This window comes from Chiroxiphia lanceolata, chromosome 5, assembly GCF_009829145.1.
Source record: "Chiroxiphia lanceolata isolate bChiLan1 chromosome 5, bChiLan1.pri, whole genome shotgun sequence".
NCBI classification, from domain to species: domain Eukaryota; kingdom Metazoa; phylum Chordata; class Aves; order Passeriformes; family Pipridae; genus Chiroxiphia; species Chiroxiphia lanceolata.
In genome coordinates this window covers 50,709,697-50,729,340 of record NC_045641.1, presented here as the reverse complement: position 1 = coordinate 50,729,340, position 19,644 = coordinate 50,709,697, and the positions used below count along the sequence as shown (strand labels likewise).

General features: G+C 42.8%; 1 protein-coding gene and 1 long non-coding RNA gene across 3 annotated transcripts; one reads left to right on the top strand and one right to left on the bottom strand.

Moving 5' to 3' along the window:
* Window positions 1-401: 401 nt before the first annotated feature.
* On the top strand, window positions 402-17,857 carry XPNPEP3 (X-prolyl aminopeptidase 3). Of its 2 annotated transcripts, none has more exons than XM_032687781.1 (10): window positions 402-488; window positions 1,942-2,058; window positions 4,563-4,970; window positions 6,844-7,046; window positions 7,873-7,935; window positions 9,277-9,390; window positions 11,709-11,794; window positions 12,439-12,622; window positions 14,083-14,203; window positions 14,992-17,857. In XM_032687781.1, the coding sequence occupies exons 1-10, from the start codon at window positions 428-430 to the stop codon at window positions 15,156-15,158; spliced, it is 1,524 nt and encodes a 507-aa protein (XP_032543672.1). In that variant the 5' UTR covers window positions 402-427; the 3' UTR covers window positions 15,159-17,857. The 2 variants fall into 2 exon arrangements, with proteins under 2 accessions (XP_032543672.1, XP_032543673.1); XM_032687782.1 differs by lacking the exon at window positions 402-488 and adding an exon at window positions 695-711.
* LOC116786797 lies at window positions 1,423-4,257 on the bottom strand. The gene is made up of 2 exons (XR_004357081.1): window positions 3,683-4,257; window positions 1,423-2,348 (listed from the first exon to the last, which is right to left on the bottom strand). It is a non-coding gene; the product is annotated as an uncharacterized LOC116786797 (long non-coding RNA).
* Window positions 17,858-19,644: the final 1,787 nt, after the last annotated feature.

Genomic DNA, 19,644 nt, shown 5'->3' with positions numbered 1-19,644 from the left:
CACTGCGGGGAATGCCGCGCCCTCTCCAGGCATTGCCCTCCACATTGCCGCGCCCACAGCCCCGCCTGGCACCATGGAAGCTTCCAGCGCGCCACGCCCCCCGAGGTCACGCCCCCCCGAGGTCACGCCCCCCTCGCTGGGTCCCGCCCGCCCTCCGCGGCGCGGCGGAGGGAATTTTCTGGAGGTGGCGGCGGTGGCCGCGTCTAACTCTGTTCTCCGCTTAGTGTTGCCGCCCGCTCGCTCTCCCCCGCCATCGCTGCCGCGCCGTGGCCCGTGTTCCCCCTCGTGGTCGGGGCAGGCGGCCTCCGCGGGCGCCTAAAGCCGGCGCGGCGCCGCTCATTGGCGGCGGGCGGGCGGCGCGCAGCGATGGTGTCAGCGCGCGGCGCGGGGAGGCCCCGCCATGCGCCCTGCGCCCTGTGCCCCGGCCATGTCGCGCCTGCGGGGCCCGGCGCTCGCCGCGGCGCTGAGGGGCTGGCGCGGCGCCGCAGGTCAGACTCCCTTCCTTCTCCGCACCGCCGCACTCGCGCCCCCAGGCCCTGCCCCCGGGCCTGCGCCCGCTCCCGGGGCTCCGCTGGCGACACCTAGTTATCACTGCTCAAAGCCCCGCTTTCGCCCCTCGGTCCGCTGTCGGTGCTGCCTTCAAAACGTTGCTCTGTTTAATGCCCGCTGTGACCTCTGGTCTCGTTGCGAGCTGCCCTGTTTGACCGCTGTGTACGTGGAAAGAAACAGTGGAGACACTTGTTTTAAACTAAGCTGCCCAAAAAGCTGCACCACCTGGGTCTCCAGTCAGGCATCACATAGTGAGCGCTTCGTGTTTTGACAACTGGTTGTCGTGCATAAGTGATCTTCAATTAGAGGCCAGTCATGCTGGCTCCCCCTGTAAATCCACGGTCTGTCTGTTTTGCTGTAATCCCCTGAGTCTCGGCTCCCTGAAGGGCATCTGGTTTGTTTGTCTTATCCTTGCTTATGCTAGTGAAGACTTAATTACTGTGTTCTAAGAATTCAGTGCCATGCTATGGCAACACAAATTGATTTTGTAGTAGGTGCATGGTAAGTGACAACCAGTTTTCAAGACACCAAGTAGACGTTTACCCTCTGATTATCTTCTCCTTCCACGTGTCTTGATTTGTATCTAGGCACAAGCAGTTTTTCAGCTGCAAAAGGCTGTGGCTGAGAATTCTAAAGTTGGTAAAGTTTCTGACAATTCACGTTTCATTTTAGCTTTTGTCTTACCATACCCACTCCCAGCTCCCAGATGTATGCTTATGCTTGTAATTCACTTTAAAACTTGACTGCTTTGGCTGTGTGTGGATTTGGAGGTGGGATACATAACTCTTCAGTTTGGCTAATGCTACTGTCCAGTAAGTTGAATACATAAATAGGGACTCTGGAGTATCTTTCATATAGGAAAAAAAAATCACATTGCTGTATAAACCTGTTATTTGATGATTTCTTTGCTGTGTTATTAGTAAAAAAGAGAACTGGAAAGGCCTTGGAAAATGTATAGTTGTTCAAGGTAAGGGATGTTTTTTGAAGACATAGTCAAGAAGAAACAATATATAGGTGGTGTTGTGCTTGGAGCCCTGTGGTGTTTGAGGGAAGTAAGGGAGGGAGAGCATCAAGCACCTCCTGAACACCAAGTGTATGAATTGGGATGTGCAAACCAACAGAGCTTCCTGGGTTTTCTTGCTGGATTGTTGGGTTTGGCATCTGTTCGTTTCTTTCAATCTGTTTTATGAGTATTTGATCAGTAGTTGAGTAGTGTGCACATTGTTTCATAAACTATGGTGGTACACAACAGATCGAGAAGCTAAGCAGGGATATTTCTGCCGTGTAAGTGAATGAATGCTACTAAAAGTCTGAAGACTGTAGTAGAATTCAGCAATTTTCTAGCTGGAAGGGTTTTTCTCACCTTGACGTGATGCATTTCTTTTCCTCCAGTTTGCAAGTCATGTGCTCTCCGAAGATTTTCCATCCAGCCTGCCCAGCAGAAGAAGATTCCAAACCGGTATTTGGGCCAGCCCAGCCCTTTCACACACCCACATCTGCTCAAACCAGGTAAGATTTGGGCACTGTGTGAGCGGGTTATCGGTATTCATTCTTGTCTCTGCATTTTTGAGCACATTGATTTGCTGCATCATACAGTTGTCTGGAGTTTCAGCTGTTTATGATTACCTTCATTAGGCAGTAATTATATTTAGGAACTAATTTCCTTGTCTGAGATGATACTGGTTCCAAAAATAGGCTTCACAGGTTTGCTTTTTTACCTTTTTCTCGTGGCATGTTCAGGGCCCTTACTTGGGTGCTGCAGACCTTTCGTGGCAGTGGCATTTGGGGAGCACATTGTCCTGAAAATACATATGATTTTTATTAAGAGCGAGTCTTTTGTGCAAGCTGAACTGCCATAATGTTTCATGTAAAGGTGCCATTCAGAAAAGGTGACTGGGGAGGGACATTGATAGATGGACACCACTTGTCTAAAGAATGTGCCCTCTTCAGAGGGGATTCAATGTGAGGAAAAGGGGAAAAAGAGACTTGTGACTATGAAGTTTGACAGCAACAGTGAAAAAGAAACTGAGGTTTTACATTTTTTTGAGATATAATGAAAATAGGTAGAACATAGGTATGAGATGACCACAACTAAATCTAAAAAACTCCCTAAAAATATTTAAACATATTCAAGAATATGTCCAGGAAAACATTCTTTTCTGTATTCTTCTTCCACAGATGGGTATACAGGGAGAACAGATGAATATATAACCATATACTTCTATACTTAATTGTAGAATAATTCAGGTCAGAAGGAACCTTACAGGTTAACAGGTTCACCCTGTGCTCAGAGCTCAGCTTACTTCAGCATTGGATCAGGTTGCTTAGGGCATTGATTGACAGCTCACTGTAAGTGAGGCCGACCCTTTAAAAGTGCTCAAAGCTGAAACAGTGGAAGTGAATTGTAGCTGCTCATAGTATTTTTCCTTTTAATAAAGGAGAGGTGTTTTCCTTAAAATAATATGACATTCTTTTATTGCAATTATTGTTTTAAAAAGCAAATGCCTTTAAGGCAAAGAGAATTTCCATGCCTCACAGTTGGAAGACAGCTGGGATTCCCATGTTCCACCGTATTGCAGCTTCTAAAATTCGCTGGACTGTGGCAGTTAGAAAGCTGACTGGAATGCAGTGGAACATAGCAAATTTGCAGTATAATATTGCAGAATTGTGAGGTCAGATTGCACTACAGCAGTTTCTATGTTCTCTGTAATTTCCAGATCTATATAGTAAAACAAATATGGTGGTTTTATTTCTTTGTTGTTTTGGGGGTTTGGGGTTTTTTAACGACTTTTACACCTAATAGGTGTTGGGAATGTAAGTTTTTGAAAAGGTCTAAGATTTAACAAAAATACAGCATGCATAGTTTTCTTAAACTCTTTTGTCAAGGAAAAACATTTTGGATAGAAGTTTCCCCTCTCACTTATGCAAGAATCCACTTACAGTACAAGTCAAATGTAAATTTTTATTCTAGAATTAATACTGCGCTATACATTAAAGAGGAAGAAAAGATTACTGAAGTAGAAAGTGAAAAGTATCAAAATGTTAATATAAGATATTAGCCAACGTACTGATTAAGGCTCTTGTATTAATTTAGATCATAGTTAGGGAGTCTCACATTTTTAAAAATACATACTTCAGCTGTTGTTGGTTGTCCTTTCAACTTCAGTCTGGTTTTGGTGGGTATCTTGATTGCTGTACTTCATATCTTTTGTGACTGGAACAGTTTAAAGAGTTCTTTCATCTAAGAGATCATTTGTTTCATGTCATTAGAAATATAGTATTTAACTTTGGAAAAATCTGAATTGTTAAATATTGAGAAAAGCTACATCTGCTCTGGAGAAGATCCCTTCTCTTAATCGGAGTCTGCCAGCCTGCAGTCCGTGATTTGGTTCTGCCTGGAATCTTGTGACTGGTTAGACTCTGCAACCTCTGTGTTTCTGCACGATCTCCCAGGATCTGTAACACTCGATCTGCCCCTTATGGTTTAGAGCTAGTCATTTTATGAGTTGACTTAGCGTGTATTTGAACAGACATTCTAGCTTTATCTGAGGGAATTAATGCTCAACCTCAGGACACAAACTTCTGTTCAATGTCCAGATGCTGTAAAACCCATCAGTTTTTAGCAGTTAAAGTTCAGTTTGCCTCACCCCTTCCTTTTTTTTTTTTTTTTTTTTTTTTTTGCATGTCTCTGTGCAAACATCCATCTGTTTTGGATTTTTATCTAAATCTACCAGGTTTATGATTTCTGCCTTTGCACAGAAATACGTAACACAAAATCCAGTTGGCTGAAATAAATTTCTGTCTCCACATGATGGAGAAGCAGTTTGAGTGAGAATGTGCTAGAGGGATAGAAGCTGAAGAGGTGCACAGGAAAACAATGGAAAGGCTTGTGAGGGATTACAGCGAAGCCATGCACATGTAAGGCATCAGGGAATAGGCAGGAATCAGGTTACAACTAATAGAATGTCCTAAGTGCCTTGAATTTCTCCATCTGATTTGTTTTGTATTCACAGGAGAGGTAACCCCAGGATTGTCACAGGTGGAATATGCTCTTCGCCGGCACAAACTGATGGTGTTGATCCAGAAGGAAGCCCATGGCTGGGATGGATTGGACCACACAGTGATTCTGCTATCCAACCCCACATATTACATGAGCAATGACATCCCCTACATTTTCCACCAGGACACTAACTTCCTGTACCTCTGTGGGTTTCAGGAGCCTGACAGCATCCTGGTGCTGCAGAGCGTTCCTGGCAAAGCGCTGCCATCCCACAAATCCATACTTTTTGTGCCCCGGAGAGATCCAAAGCGAGAGTTATGGGACGGGCCCAGATCAGGCCCAGATGGGGCCATTGCTCTCACAGGAGTAGATGAAGCTTACACCATCGATGAGTTCAGGCACTTGGTGGCCAAGCTGAAAGGTAACAAAAAATAAAGGGGAAATGGGATGAGATGTGGTTTTTGGAGTCTGAGTGGTATGGGTTTGGGAGGTGACATCAATTCAAGACTATAATGAACTTGAGGAGGTGCAGTGGTATTACTATGACAAAGGCAGTTGGAAGTTCTTGTTAGTTTGTTGAGGGCCACCATTGGAAATACAGTTTTCACAGAATCACAGAGTATGTTGAGTTAGAAGGGACCGACGAGATTCATCAAGGCCAACTCTTATCCCTGCACAGGACCACCCCCAAGAATCACACCATGTGCCTAAGAGCATTCTGAAAATAATAGGTTTTTCTCCCCTCTGAATTTCTTGTGCAGACTGTCATGCACATGGATACACATCTGTGAAATGTTAAGGAACAGGATAAGCAAGAACATATTAGTGTTCTAGTCATATCTATTTGCTGACAGAGCCAGAACCAGATGAAATATAGGAAACTTGAAGGTATGTTATTCACAGTAGACTTGGAAAATTATCCATACAGGGAGTTTGTTAGTCCACTCACATTTTTTTAGCTAGATGGTGACTTGCTCTTGAAATATGAACACTGCTGTCCTCTAGAAATATTCCTTTGCATTTAACATCACTGTGTAGCCTCAGTAGTTATAATCCAGGGGGAACTTAAGTGCATTATAAAATGAAGCTGAAGAATGCTTATGATAATATAATAAGGGTAAGTGCTTGGGGGGGTCAAACAACTAGAGAGAGTGAATTTTGGAGCTTTATGGGACCTAGTTACTTTGTTTCAAAAAAGGATATATTGAAAATAGATAAGTCACAGAAAGGGCCACAGGGATGATCAACAGTATGGAGTGTGTGAGATACGTGCTGGATGAACCCACTTAGCTTGAAAAAGAGAAAACAGAAGCCAGGGTATGAGATGTGTATGGTTGTGGAAAGCACAGAGAGGATGAGTGGGAACAATTACTTGATGGTTTTCATAATTTAAAAAAAAGACAACACTGAATGAAATGGTCACATGGCAGGTTTTGGCACCTTCTGAGTTGTAGATCACTCGTGGAAGGTTTGGAATGTGAAAAATTTTTAATTCGACGGGGGAAAGATCCATGAAAAGCAGTAAATCAGTGTTATGAAGATGCAGCCTTGAAATGAAGAAACCAGAAGGGGGATTCTGGGGAGCATGTGCTAAGGGAAATACTCTTTCATAAATGCCCGGCTTCTTAGACACTTCCTGTAAGCACTTGCTAATGGTTACCGTCACCAAAGAAGGGGGCCTAGGTGGGCATCAACTGTGACTCACAATGGCTTTTCTACTAATTTCTGTTTAAAATGTTCCTGTGGGGAGAATGTGGGTGCTAACTTTCATGTTCTAAATAAATGTCCACATAGTTAAATGTGTTTGTCCTGAGTTTATCTCAGAATGGTTGAAATAAGCAGTTGTTCCCCAAAGTGTTCTGAAATATAGTTGATCATGACCCTGATTCCATGGGTTTTCAAAAGGTAAATTGCCTTACATCAGTGGGGACAGGCTAAATGACAGAACAATTCAGAATGGGCATCACTGCAGTGCAATGCCTACTTAGATTACACAAGTACAACTTTGACAAGATGTGTATATTCAGTATTGGTCTTAAACCCCATTATTTGCCCAGAAGTGATGATTTGTGAAATCTACTTGCTATGAATTGGTAATCTTCCAAACTTAGAAGAGATTGCTAGTATCCTGTGACAGTGAAAATGTCTATATGGTTTGTCAACGCAAATTCAGAGGAAATTATTTGTCTCAAATATAGCAGAAGGTCTAATTTAGGAGGAATGAGTCTGTTCAGTGTGGGGAGGACATTTCTACATTTATTTTTGTCTGTGTCAGCTTTTGTTTTGTATTCCAGGTGAGTCAAACGTTGTTTGGTATGACTTGACAAAACCAGTGCATACAGAGCTGCACTCTGACTACATGCAGCCGCTGGCTGAGATGAAAGCTCGGAGCAAAAACTGCATCCAAGGCATCCGACATTTAGTGCAAAACCTTCGACTGATCAAATCCCCGGCAGAGATTGAAAGGATGAAGATAGCTGGACGGGTGACAGCAGAGGTAATGGGGTCATGTGCTCTCCAGATGAACCAGTGCATTCTGTTGATGGGGTGACATTGGTTGGAAGGATACTTTTGGTCTAATCTGTTACTGAACTGCTGTGTCTCAGCCATTGGCTGGGCTCGGCTCCCTTCACGTGACAAGGAGAAACGGGAAGACTGCTTGGATGACCAGCTTCTCTCAATCAGTGTAACTCAAGCAAAGACAAGCCAGCAGCTGTTGGACTTTGTTTAAAAGCATTATCTGTTCAGGGGTAGCCTTTTCACTCTCTTAACAGCTTCTGCTCTGCTTCCCCTCATCATTTTCTTTCCTGTCTATTCTGTTTATTTTGAGGAAACAGAATTTTTGTGAAGGCTTTGCCTATGTATGTCTCTGTATTCCCCCTTCTCCCTCAAATACCTTTTGAAATCATTGGCCATTTTAAACAAATGTGACAGATAACTCAAATGCAATTATGTTTTTGTAAATATTATCAAAATAGATAGCCAAATAGAAAAGAGAGGTACAGCTTGTCCTTCTCTGAAGGAAAAGCTGCATAAGGAATCTATAGGTGAGACAGCTCCTAAAATGCCAACCCATGGGATCAGCCTCAACCATCTAATCCTTTTTATCAAAAACTGGAGTCAGTCAGCTCCTAAATAGAGTTTCATGGGGAACAGACCTTAATTGGTTCTAGTCTTGACAGCACTTTGCACTTTCAGCTGCCTCTGGTGTTCTGGGCCAGCTGATCTTGAGCCTTCTAAAAAGACAACAGGTTAAAAAAAAAAAAAGAGCTTCCCTCAAATTCAGGCTCTTTTTCTAACTGAAAGGCCCTTCTTTTTCATAGGCTTTCACAGAGACAATGTTTGCCAGCAAATCTCCAGTGGATGAAGCCTTTCTATATGCAAAGGTGAGTACTTTATAGCTGAAGGTGAGACAGAAGGGCTGGATGTTGGTTATCCTTCCAGCAAACGAGAAGTGTCCGATCTCTTTATAATGTGTCTCCCACTGTAGCACATTTCTTCTTGACCCAAATCTTGGACATGCAGAAGAGTCAGTGTGAGGAATTCTTCGGCAGTACTTCTAACACCCTTATTGAAGGAGCGTAGTGGTTGTTTAAATTTGTCTGCTATTGATGTCTTTTTCTACTATATTTGAATACCAAACCTGCTAAATAGTCAGAGATATAGTTATTATCTTATCCTATAATACAGTTCTGTTGTGCAGAATTAAAGTAGTTATAACACCTGTTTATAAAGCCTGCTTCTCTTGCCTCTAGCCTCTTACTACATCAGATTACCACAGCTATCTTGAAGTAATTTAAACACTTCTCAGTTACAAAATAAGGACTAATTGGCCTGCACATTTGGTAAGGAACTTCATGAGGAATTGCAGTGAGATGCCTGTTTGAGAAACATCAGCAAGATTTGACCCTCTATTATGACATAGATGGGCCTGTGCTGACGTGGCACCGAGCAGCAGTACTGAACAGTAAAGAAAACTAATTAAAGTGTATTTTACAGATCAATTTTTCACTCTAGATCAGGATTGTAAAACCTACTTTGCTCTGTGTATGCATCCTGGAGTGTTCTGTCCCATGTGATCTTGGTAGTTATAGAAAAGAGGTGCTATTAATATATTGAGGGTCTTTATAGATGTAAGTTCAATTCATTTCCATGCTTCCATCAGCTTCATCATTCAAGAAGGGTAAAGATCATGAGGCCTGTGGTGCCTTTTTCTTACATCCTCTCAGACATCAAGGTAGTGCATGTTTTCAAACCTTCTTAGTTCAACAGTCATGGAAATAGATATTGCTGTAAATATGCTGGTACTTCGTAATTTTGAAAGACAGCAATAAAACATGACTATTGTCATGCTGACATTTAGGATCTTTGAAAATTCAGAATGTTATATGGTAAATAAGCATTATTTCATGTAAGAACAAATCCTTACCTGGATGCATGACAGTGTAATGAATTTCATATGGTATTGAATAGCTTGTACCAGAAAAAGCTTCCGTGACACTAGATGCAGGCTTAAAACACTCTTGAAAAGTGGATTGTTCTATATTTTTTTCTCCAGAGTTCTTGGATAGTATTCAAGGCTGCTTTCATTTAGTAAACTCACTTTCCAGTTTCACTTTGTGTTGTACAAATTAAGAAAACAGTTGTAGGACATGGATTACCTAGCCCTAGGGCAGTTAATCACCTGAAACAGCACTAATGTTCTCCTCTCTGAATTATTGTTCCAGTTTGAGTTCGAGTGCCGGGCTCGTGGTGCTGACATCTTGGCGTACCCCCCTGTTGTTGCAGGTGGCAACAGATCAAACACTTTGCACTATGTGAAGAACAATCAGCTCATCAAGGTAACCCATCTACTGTCCAGTAACTTGAAATGCAGAGCTGTGACACACATGTATGTCCCCTAGCTGCTCTTTGTTTTGACTAAACGTATCAAAGCACTTAAATATAAACTGAGCAAGGGAAAGGAGTTGTGCTGTGGTTAGTTTTTCTGTCAGTGGCAGATTAACTTCTCTTCCTCTCCTCTCTGCACTTGCTGCAGTATTTTCTGAGCAGTGGAAGGCCTTGCAAACAGGGTTGCCAATAATGTAGCGAGTACGTCTGCTCTCATACCTTGCGCAGCAGGGTGTGGTGCTGGGTGGGTCACTGGCCTCACAAAAGAGAGGAGCCACTGCAGAGTGAAGGCACCTTGGGAGATCTTCTGCTGTCACTTGCATTGCTTAGTCTTGCTTTGCAACTTGAGGGGCAGTAGTGCATTCCTGCTCTGGTGAAGCTGAAAAGCATTTTGGTCTGCACGTAGGCCAGCAAAGCAGGGAACGGGAACAAGGAGGAAAAGAATCAGCGTTAAATGTCAAGAGGTGGATTATATGGCTTTAGGTAAATTAATGTGTTTTGTCTTATTTCGAAGATTCTCCTTATTGAATTGAACCCTCTCCAGCTTTCCTGACAATAGACCTTTAAATTCAGATAAATATTTTCAGGAGCCGTATTCCCCCACTGCTCTGTTCACTATTCACTTTTCAGAGGAGCATATTTTTCCTCTGTCTTAATGCAGGATGAAACTTTCCCACTAGCATTGTCTTTTCCTGAAGCTGGCATCTAGCAGACCTTGAAATGATCTGCAGAGGCAAATGTACAAAAGATATGACAGGCTGCTTTTGGCAGAAAGAAGCCTCCTTTGTTGTTCTGTCATCCAAGGTCAGGCGTTCTGATGCAACTCCAATTGCTTCTGTTAAAGTTGTTCAGTTAAGTGACTGTCACTTGTTTTTTTTCCAAACTATTAAGTAGGAGGTTAAACCTGTAAACTTGACTCTTTCCTTGCCTTTGTGTGCTGCTTCCTACAGCTCTTTTTTCCAAACAGGCTAACAAAGTGTCTAATTTGGTAGGAATCTGAATGCATCATTCAGTTCACCATTTAGTGGGCTCAGCTTTAAAGAAAGAGGACAAGAAGCACAACATAAGGCACTTGCTGAACAATCAAACCACAAGCAGAATTCCCTTAGCCAATAAATTGTTACTTAGCTTGTTTAATTGCTTGGAAGATGGCAGGTGCTATAATTTCAGATTTTCTGCAATGGATTGAACCAGCTATTCTGAAAAAGTTAAAAAGTACAATTTAAATGGATAGTTAATGGCCTGTCTATTCAGTGGGATAGTGAGATCTGCTCACTGGTAATTTATCTCCTGTGTATCTGTTTGTGGCACTTGACTGTACACAATGATAATAGATACCACTGGAAGTAGCACTAACAGTGAAATTCTGCTTGTTATTCTTTCCCTGAATCTGCTACAATTATTCCTTGTCATTCCACATCATGGCTACTGGCACAGTCATGGATCTGTGGAGTGAATCTCTGTAATAAAGTCCCTAGATTACATGTAGTGTAAATCTATAGAGAATTTAATCCGAACTTTTTACAGTTTCCACTGCTCTATTTGTTGTTAGCTTCTTTAAGGAGGGAGAGCAAAGCAGTGGTTTTGTTCTTGGCTCTTTATCTTCCTTCTGTGTGACTTTTTGGGAGATGCGTAGTCAGTGATTTAATTGACATGTAACAGTTTTGCTGAAGTGAATCAGAGGTTCACATCTCCAAAAGCTTTTTCTTCATCACCAGACAGATTCAGAAAGATATCTTAGAAAAGGATGGGGAAGATGATTCAAGCTATTCAATAGTGCATTTACAGCAGTGATACACTGTCAGAGAAATTATTTTGCTGGGTCCTCCTATCCTATGACAAGGCTAAATCTGTAGTGGTTAGTGATCTTATGGATAGCTCAGAAATAAATGGTTTTTTTGCAAAACCCTTCTGGCTCAGTCACTAGCAGAGGACTTCTAATGGAAGGAGTCACTGGTGTAATTTGCAGGAGTAAGCAACCCAGGTGTCAATGGGACTGAGAGAGCATAAATGTCATGGTAAATGTAAGGGTTCAGACAATAGATAAGCATAACAGTCAGAGACTACCTCGCAGAGAAACAATCCAACTGGAATAGCCTGTTTAAAACCAGTAGCACCTGGGGTGTTATTCTGCAACAAGAATTCGCACCTCTGCTACTGCTTTGTGAAAATAAGTGCATAACCTCCTTTCCTGCTCTCAGACAGAAAAAAATCAGTTCAATTAATAGCTGGACTGACCCACACAGCATTTTTTCTTGTTATTCTGCAGGATGGCGAACTGGTCTTGTTAGATGGTGGATGTGAATTGTCCTGCTATGTGAGTGACATCACACGTACCTGGCCTGTCAATGGAAGGTATGCCACAATAAGGTTTTTTGAAGAACACTGAGAAGCTCTTAAATAATTAATGGATGGAGTGTATGTGTGTTTAATCTCTGTGTGAGTAGTTTTAACGTGTCCCATTCCGTGGTTCTTCAAAGTAATCAAATTATATAAACTAATCTTTCAGCATGAGAAGCTGAATTCCCCATTGCCTCATTAATTACTACATGAATATGGGTGATCATTGCTATTTTCAGCTATTACAGCATACTTAAAGTGCAGAGAGGGCTTTTTTGTACATTTAGCTGTGGCTGACTCCAGTTGTATGTGAGTAAAAAGGAGTCTTAGTTGACATGTACATAGCTCTGTCAGTCATGAAATTGCTGGTGCGATATCTCTGCGTTTGTGTGTTTGTGTCCTGTATTTTCTTTTTCCTGCAGTAGCTTGGCCTTGCTTTTCTTGGGGGTTAGGTTCTCAGCTGAGAAACCCTGTCTCTACACGGTGTATTGAAGGGCGTGTTGCAGGGATGCTTTGTCTGGCCTTTCATATAAGGAGACAGTTGCTTTGCTTTCTGACTTTTCCTGCTCCAACGTTGCACTGAATCTGTCCCAAAGATGTGTTCTGAGTAGCAGTTTAATTGTGAGATATGTCCTTTGTTCCTTCTCAATGGTCTTCAGGTTCACCAAACCCCAAGCAGAACTATACCAGGCTGTCCTGGATATCCAGAAGTCCTGCTTGAGCCTCTGCTCTCCAGGCATGAGTCTGGAAAATATCTACAGCCTCATGCTGAGCCTTATTGGACAGAAACTGAAAGAGATGGGTGTACTAGAGAGCAGCATCACTGACAACCATTTCTTCAAGGTACTTGAAGATTTTTACTCCAGTTTACCCTTACTAAGCCTGATTATATTCTCCTTGGGTAGTGTTAGTTGCTTTAGTTTGGGTCGGGAATGTGTTTTTGAGATGTCTCTTCTAATTTTTGCCACACACTGTGCTATAATTCATGTTGTGGGCTGGTCTCAGCATAGGTCTGGATTTCTTTCAAGACAGGGCTAAACTTGGAGATGTGTTTCAACAAATTAGTCTGAAGTAACCCCCCAGTCTTATATGCACATAGTGTGAATATTTGTTCTCGGCTCTTGCTCTCACTCTGCAGATCCATTCCCATTGCTCTGCATTATTTGCCATTTTGCAGATTCAGCTTTAGACCACAGTATGAAGGGAACTGTAGGGACATAGGCACTAACACAGAATTCTGGGTCCAGGACTGGCTGCAGGCAGTTATTTGTAGTTTTCTGATCTGTTTAACATTGCATAAATCTGCAGCACCACCAAAAGTTGCAGACCATTCTTCTCAGTCATTCCCCCTGCTGCCTCTTCTGCACCATTTTGTGTCAGTATTGGGATTCACCTGGTAAACAAGACTGGGAAACTTGCCTGCCTTAGAGCTGAACGTAGGGATAAATAAGATTGGTTTGCAGTTACATAAGTTTATCCAGTCACACCCACTGCAAAGCTGCACGATTGCTGATGCCAATACAGGAAAGACGGCAGAACCAGGTGACGGCACTACCGCTTTCTGGCAGCCGGACAGGTTCCTGCCGGATTTAATTGTCCTACGGTGGCGGTGCCATGGCAGCGGCGGAGGCTGCCGTGCCGTATTCCCTCGACAGGTGGCAGCACAGCCAGGCGGGAGCGGCGCCTGCAGCTCAGTCCTCTGGGAATGAGGAGTGTGGGGAGGGAGGAATGAGGAGGGAGGAATTAGCTCTTTGATTCCCCCTCAGTAGGGTGGGTGATTGGGATAGTGCGGGGGGAGGCGGTATCTGTGCCCTGTAGAGGTGGATTAAAATCGTGCTGTAGCTACTGAGTGAAATCGGCACAGCGTTTGCTCTGCCAAGTGTAGGACCTCACTTCGCCACAGCGCGGAGCAGCTGTGTCCGCTGCTGCCGTTGTCAGGGTCGGCTGATGGAATCATGCAGGGCTTGGACGTTTAAGGAATAGAAAGGGTTGGGGCAGCAAAGCTCAGCGCACTGAAAATTGACGTCTTTCCTGACATGCTGAGATGGAGATGAGCTTGGGCTGTTCTTTTCAGCGAGGGGGAAGGGCAGTCTGCAATGTGCTCATAATGGGCAACTGGTACTGGTGGGTTTTGGGGGCCATCCAGTTCTGGTAGGTGTAAGGCAGTCCCTGGTGATCTGGTCATGACAGTAAGACTGCTAGTTAAGCACACGAGTATTCTGTCTCTTCTTCCTATCTTTTTTGTTGGAACGAGTTGGGCTGTGTTTAACTGCCTCCGTGACACCTGTTCTGTCTTCTGCTAGGCTGTTCGAAAGTACTGCCCACATCATGTGGGCCATTACTTGGGCATGGATGTTCACGATACCCCAGATATATCCCGGTCACTCCCGTTCCAGCCAGGCATGGTGATAACCATTGAACCAGGTAACAAGACATGCAGTCAGTGGTGGACAAAAACATGCAACACTGAGGATAACAGTATTGCTTTCAGTGTTTAGTTGGTACCTCAGACCAAAGCTTTCAGATTCTTTCTGGTGAAACTGAAAATTATTACCGTATTGGAAAGCCTTAAGTTATTCCCTTCCCAAAGTCATTACAGTATTAGAACACCCCATTTCCTTTGCAAACACGGCCAAGGTGGAAGTAGACTCAGGCAGCAAAGTATTGTGGAGGACAGATGCAGAAAAGCAGGGTTGGTTTGCTTGTACTGTGTTCCGTGTTCCTGAGACTGAACCTCTACCATCACTGGTGGTATAAGTCTCAAGTACTACAGTCTGCAATTACAGGCATTCACAACTTAGCTTTGCAAATTGGGCATACTGCAATGAATCTTTCTTTTTACTTGTCACTGTATTTGGAGCTGTCAGCTTGAAACTGATATTTAATGCTTAGCTCTTTTCTCTCTCTATTCAGACCATTGTTAAAATCATCATTGTGAATGTAACATTGAGAGCAAGAAGTGCAGAAAGGCCAGGTGTGATTGTGGAAGTTTTTATTAATGTGCTAATGTCTGAGGGCACAGAGGGACACTTTCCTTCCTTTGCCCACCAACAGTCATGAGTGAGGAGAAAGACAGTAACTTGCCATATTAAAAATTTTTGGGATCAAATGTTATGTTGCTGAAAATCCAACCCTGTTCTCATGGTGGTGCAGTAAGGGAAAGATCTTGTTCTGGTGAGTGTTGTGTGCTTTAATTCCCTTTCTTCTTTCAGGCATTTATATCCCTGAGGATGACATGAGTGCTCCAGAGAGGTTTCGTGGCATTGGTGTGCGCATTGAGGACGATGTTGTGATAACAGAGGAGGCACCTCTTGTCTTGTCTGCTGACTGTCCCAAGGAGATCTACCACATCGAGCAGATCTGTGGCCGCAGCTCATGATGCCCCTTCTCTGCCTCTTTCATCCTCCTCAGGATATGCAGCCCTCCAGGGATGCAGATCCCTGTAACTGGCGGTAGTTTCAAGTGATAGAGGGCATCGACAGTTGATGGCTGTTCCCAGGACTGGGGCTGGACAGTGGAGTGTAAAAGGCATGGGTACTGAGGGATGAAAAAGCAAAGCAACCTCTTCTGTATGCATTTTTCTTCTGATTTGTGCTGATGTTGAGCTGTTATAGGACATGGGGGTGGATTCATCCCTCTGCTGTGTGGATCCATGTGTTCTGGTCCCGCTGGGGGTTTGAATTTTTTCAGTGCCAGCAGCAGGGCTTCTGCTTGGTCCCTCTCCAGATGCATAGGTACAACTGCTGAGACCAAGGCCCCGTTTTTTCCCATTCAGCAGTAGTTCACAACAGTCAGATTCTAAAAATAAAGCTTTGATAAATGCTGTTTTGGGATAATAAAGTGTGTCATACGGATTTGATTTTTATAGAGCCGTGTAAGGAGGGGGTTTGGTAATAAGGAAGATGGGTTTGGTGGAGAGGTGGTTTTCTCTGAAGCCTGTGGAGAATGCTTTTAGTATTTTAAGGATAAGGATGTGTTTGGGCCTTGTTCAGGCATATGCAAAAGTGGCCTGCAGTAGGGAAAAACACCGTGTCTTGTCTTTCAGCTTATTGGAGTGTTTGATAATTTCAGAAAGGCTGAATGCTCAGGCATTTGGACATACCCGTTCTTACTGTCTTCCACATTCCCTTCTTTCTGTCCCAAAGGTCCATTCCTTTCTTCTATTCTGAGTCCCTGTCTACCCTAGGAAGCAGGGCCGTGTTGGCTTGGCTGGACTCCACTGGTGAGCTGCTGGCTGTCACCTAGATGTGAGGTGTCCAGTTCTGGGACAGTCACAGCACCTTTCTGGTTTATGCTTACTGTATGCTGAAAGTGCCAGCAGCTTCAGCAGTGTGTTTTTGAAGAGTATGTCCTATGGCGAGTGTCAAGTCTTTACACAGCTTTTATGCGGAATTTAATGGAATTTAAAGTAATTCTTTTCAGAACTCTGAGGGCATGATCACAGTTGCCTTTTGGGTTTTGCCAAGTGCTCTGTGATAATACTTTTGAGGCAGCTGCTAATATGATTAGGAACTGGGCTGGGTAAAGACTAAAGAGAAGAGTTGTCTACCCTCAATATCATCACCCAGTATTACCACCCAGGCTATTGTTTGCCTCTAGTAAATACATCTACTAGAGGCAAACACGGCATCTGTGTATTTACTGAAAATATTTTTACAATCAACTATTTAAAATGTCTGAAAAATGCTTCTCATCAGTGCATCTCCTGTTATTTATGCTTGCTGCTGCATCACCTTACTTACTTTCTGATGGTAGCTTTCAGTGCTTTTCATCTGTTATTCTAAATTTTCTTTTTCTCTTCTTTTCCTAGATTGTCTGGTTTTGACCCACTAGAATGTCACTACTTCCTAGTCCATTTTACTTTCTTATCAACGTTGCTACCTCTTCCCCAGTTTGCCCTAATTCCCCATAGTGAATGTAGCCAGAAGCATGTGGGGAAGGTGGTCAGGGTTCTGGAGTTTGATCTCTGGCTCTGATGCTGTGTGATCTGTAGTGAAATCTGTGTGCTGTTTTGGGGTTTGTTGTTGGGTTTTTTTGTTCTTTCCTGTGTTTCATTTCACTTAGTGAAGGCCAAATGGACAGTGTCTTGCATCTCTCATTGCAGTTTGATGGAAGCTGGGTGCACACACTGGGGTTTGAATTTTGGCGCCTGAAAGGCAGCCAAGACATGCCATAATTGTATTTTCTAAACATGACAAAAAGAAATGCTTTTACAGGGTTTAGTGTATCAAGTTTCACCTAGTTAAGAGGATCTGCTAACCTTTGATGGTAGCATTTGCTAAATATTCAGGTGTTGCAGTGATAGATACAGTGTAAATTGTTAGAAGGAAGGCTTGCTAAGTGTGGACACAGACCTGATGAATACTTTTGATGAATACTTTCTGATCTGTAACATGTTTGTTGTTCCAATTACACCTGTTAGAGCCATATCAACTGGGCCAAATATTGGGGATTTTGGAACTATGTAAGCAGCTTAAAATAAATTAATCTGAGAGCTACATGTGTGTGCTGGTCTGCACATCTGCCCATATACCTAACAGAGTTAATAATTGTACTTACTGTAAATAAGCCTTTTAAGTACATATTTGAAAAGGTTATTTTTAAAATAAAGTTGTAGAAAGTCATTTCTCAGGCCATCAAGTTGCATGGCTGTTGAATAGATATAAGTACCTCCAGAAAAAGCATTATTTTTCAGGGAGATTTATAAATTACCTGTATCTTGTCTTGGACTTGAAATAACATTGCCAAATGTAGGCACACACAGATTCCTACTCCTCTCAGGAAAACCCTGCAAGTTGTGAACACCAGTAGATCTTATGAATGCTGTAGATGCATGTTTCTGTCAGTAAAGAAGCGTTTGTGGCTCTGCTGAGTGGGGAGTAATGGATCTGCTATGGCTGCTGTGCCTCACTGTGCTGTGACTGATTTAGGCCGTGCATATTCTGTAATTCTTCCTTTGGTATCATGATCTGTAATTCTTCCACTGTGTTCAGCTATTTCTTCAGCATAAACCTCTGCTGTTCTGAATCTATTGTTCCATTTTGCACAAGGTAATAAATCTACATCCTGTGAACCTAAGTTTTTGAAGGCCTTTTCTTACTTGTTGCAGAGATGAATAATCTGGAACTTACACACATGCTGCAGTGTCCCTTGAAAACAACAAATCCTTCAACATTTTACATGACCTTCATCAAGAAACTCTAAAGAACCCCTTCTCTGGCTGCAGACAAGGCACATACCTGTGGTGTGTCTCCCCTGTTGCTGATTCCATTCTGCCAGACTTACTGTCTGCCACAGAAGAGATTCCTCAGTCCAACCACTTGGGTGCAGGAGCAGCTCTCAGTGTCGGCACAAGTCGACAGCTGCCTGATGAGGGTGTTGGTGGGATCACTGGGAGCGAAAGAGAAATTGAGGTCTGCGCAAGTTCACTTGGGGACAGATTTTGTTTCAACTAAGGCACAAGTCTTAAGGGCATCAGAGTATAAGAGAAAATGAGAGCCAGCCATCCCTATGGAGAAGCTGCTTTGCTTCCAGAGGAAGCCTGAGAGACTTCTGGCTTTCCTGTTTCACCACTTACCAGGGGACTGCTTTGCCCTGCAGAGAACTGGTGAAGTCCTGTTGTTAAAATACAATCTGAGCAGAGGTACCGATTCGCAGATATGCTTCTGTCCTAAGAGTGGAAAGAAATTTGGCATTTAACACAATTTGGCACTCTATCTCTTTTAGAAAAATAAAGTATGTTTTTCCTAAAAGTGCATTCGTTATTTTGCAAAGGAACCTGATGGTGTAGGAAGTAGCAAACTGAGGGAGCACAGAGAGGAGAATGGAGGTTTTGGGGAATATACAATGCAATAAGAGAAGAATCAGGAGAAGGCTGTGATTCGGAGCTGCAGGTAAGTGTGCAGGGGGGTGGGAGAGCAAGGAGAGAAAAAAAGGGCGTAAAATGGCTATTCAGTATGTTGTCAGAATGGTGCAGTAACTCCAGAAAACTGGTTATGCTGTTTCATAACCCTGATTGATTTGTCCTACTCAGGAGGGAGGAACAAAGGAGTCAGATTGTATTGATGAACTTGGTCTTAACAGTTAGTTTAATTATTTCTTTTAAAAATCAATAGAATTATCATATGAGAAAGTTTTCTGCAGTTTTGTGTTATTGATCATGTGTCATATTTTAAATAATGTGAAGGGGAAAAAGTATGTTTCTAGGCAAAGTCTTCATTATGATGGAGGGAGCAAGGCTGAGGTTACATGCTCTTATGCTACCCAAATTACTGCTTTGGAAATTGAGTAATTACTCCCAGGAGAACTACCATAAAGCAAAAAGAGATAGGGCTAAACTTGGGGCAAAAAAATCTATATGAGATAAATGACAAAAATGTTTTAATTATGAGGAGATATTTAATACTTTGTGTAATTGAATAACAAAACTCTACACTGCAATAAACTGACAGTTTTTAATTTGTTTGAAACTGAGTTGTGCAGAAGCCTACACGGGCATCTCTTCATTAGTATGCAGATCTAAACTGCATTTAAGTTTATAATTCTGACATCATTACAGCACTTCTGTTAAACCTGCTCCCTACATGCATCCTCATCCTCTGCTTGATTAGAAATCATTGTTTGGACCCTGTCACAACGCTGGCTCCAGGAGTGGGTTTCAGAGGTATAACGCGTTTTGTTTCAGAGGTATAACAATAAGTTACATTCTGCTTTAAAATGTATAGTTGAAATGGTCAATGAGGCACTATAGGCTCAATGATACTCAATTTCTCCTCTCAGGTCCCTTCTCCTTCTCAGAGTCTGTTTTGCTGCCTTAATTGCTGCCAACTCTGAGCCTTTCTGCCTAGCGGCCAGTGGAGCAATGA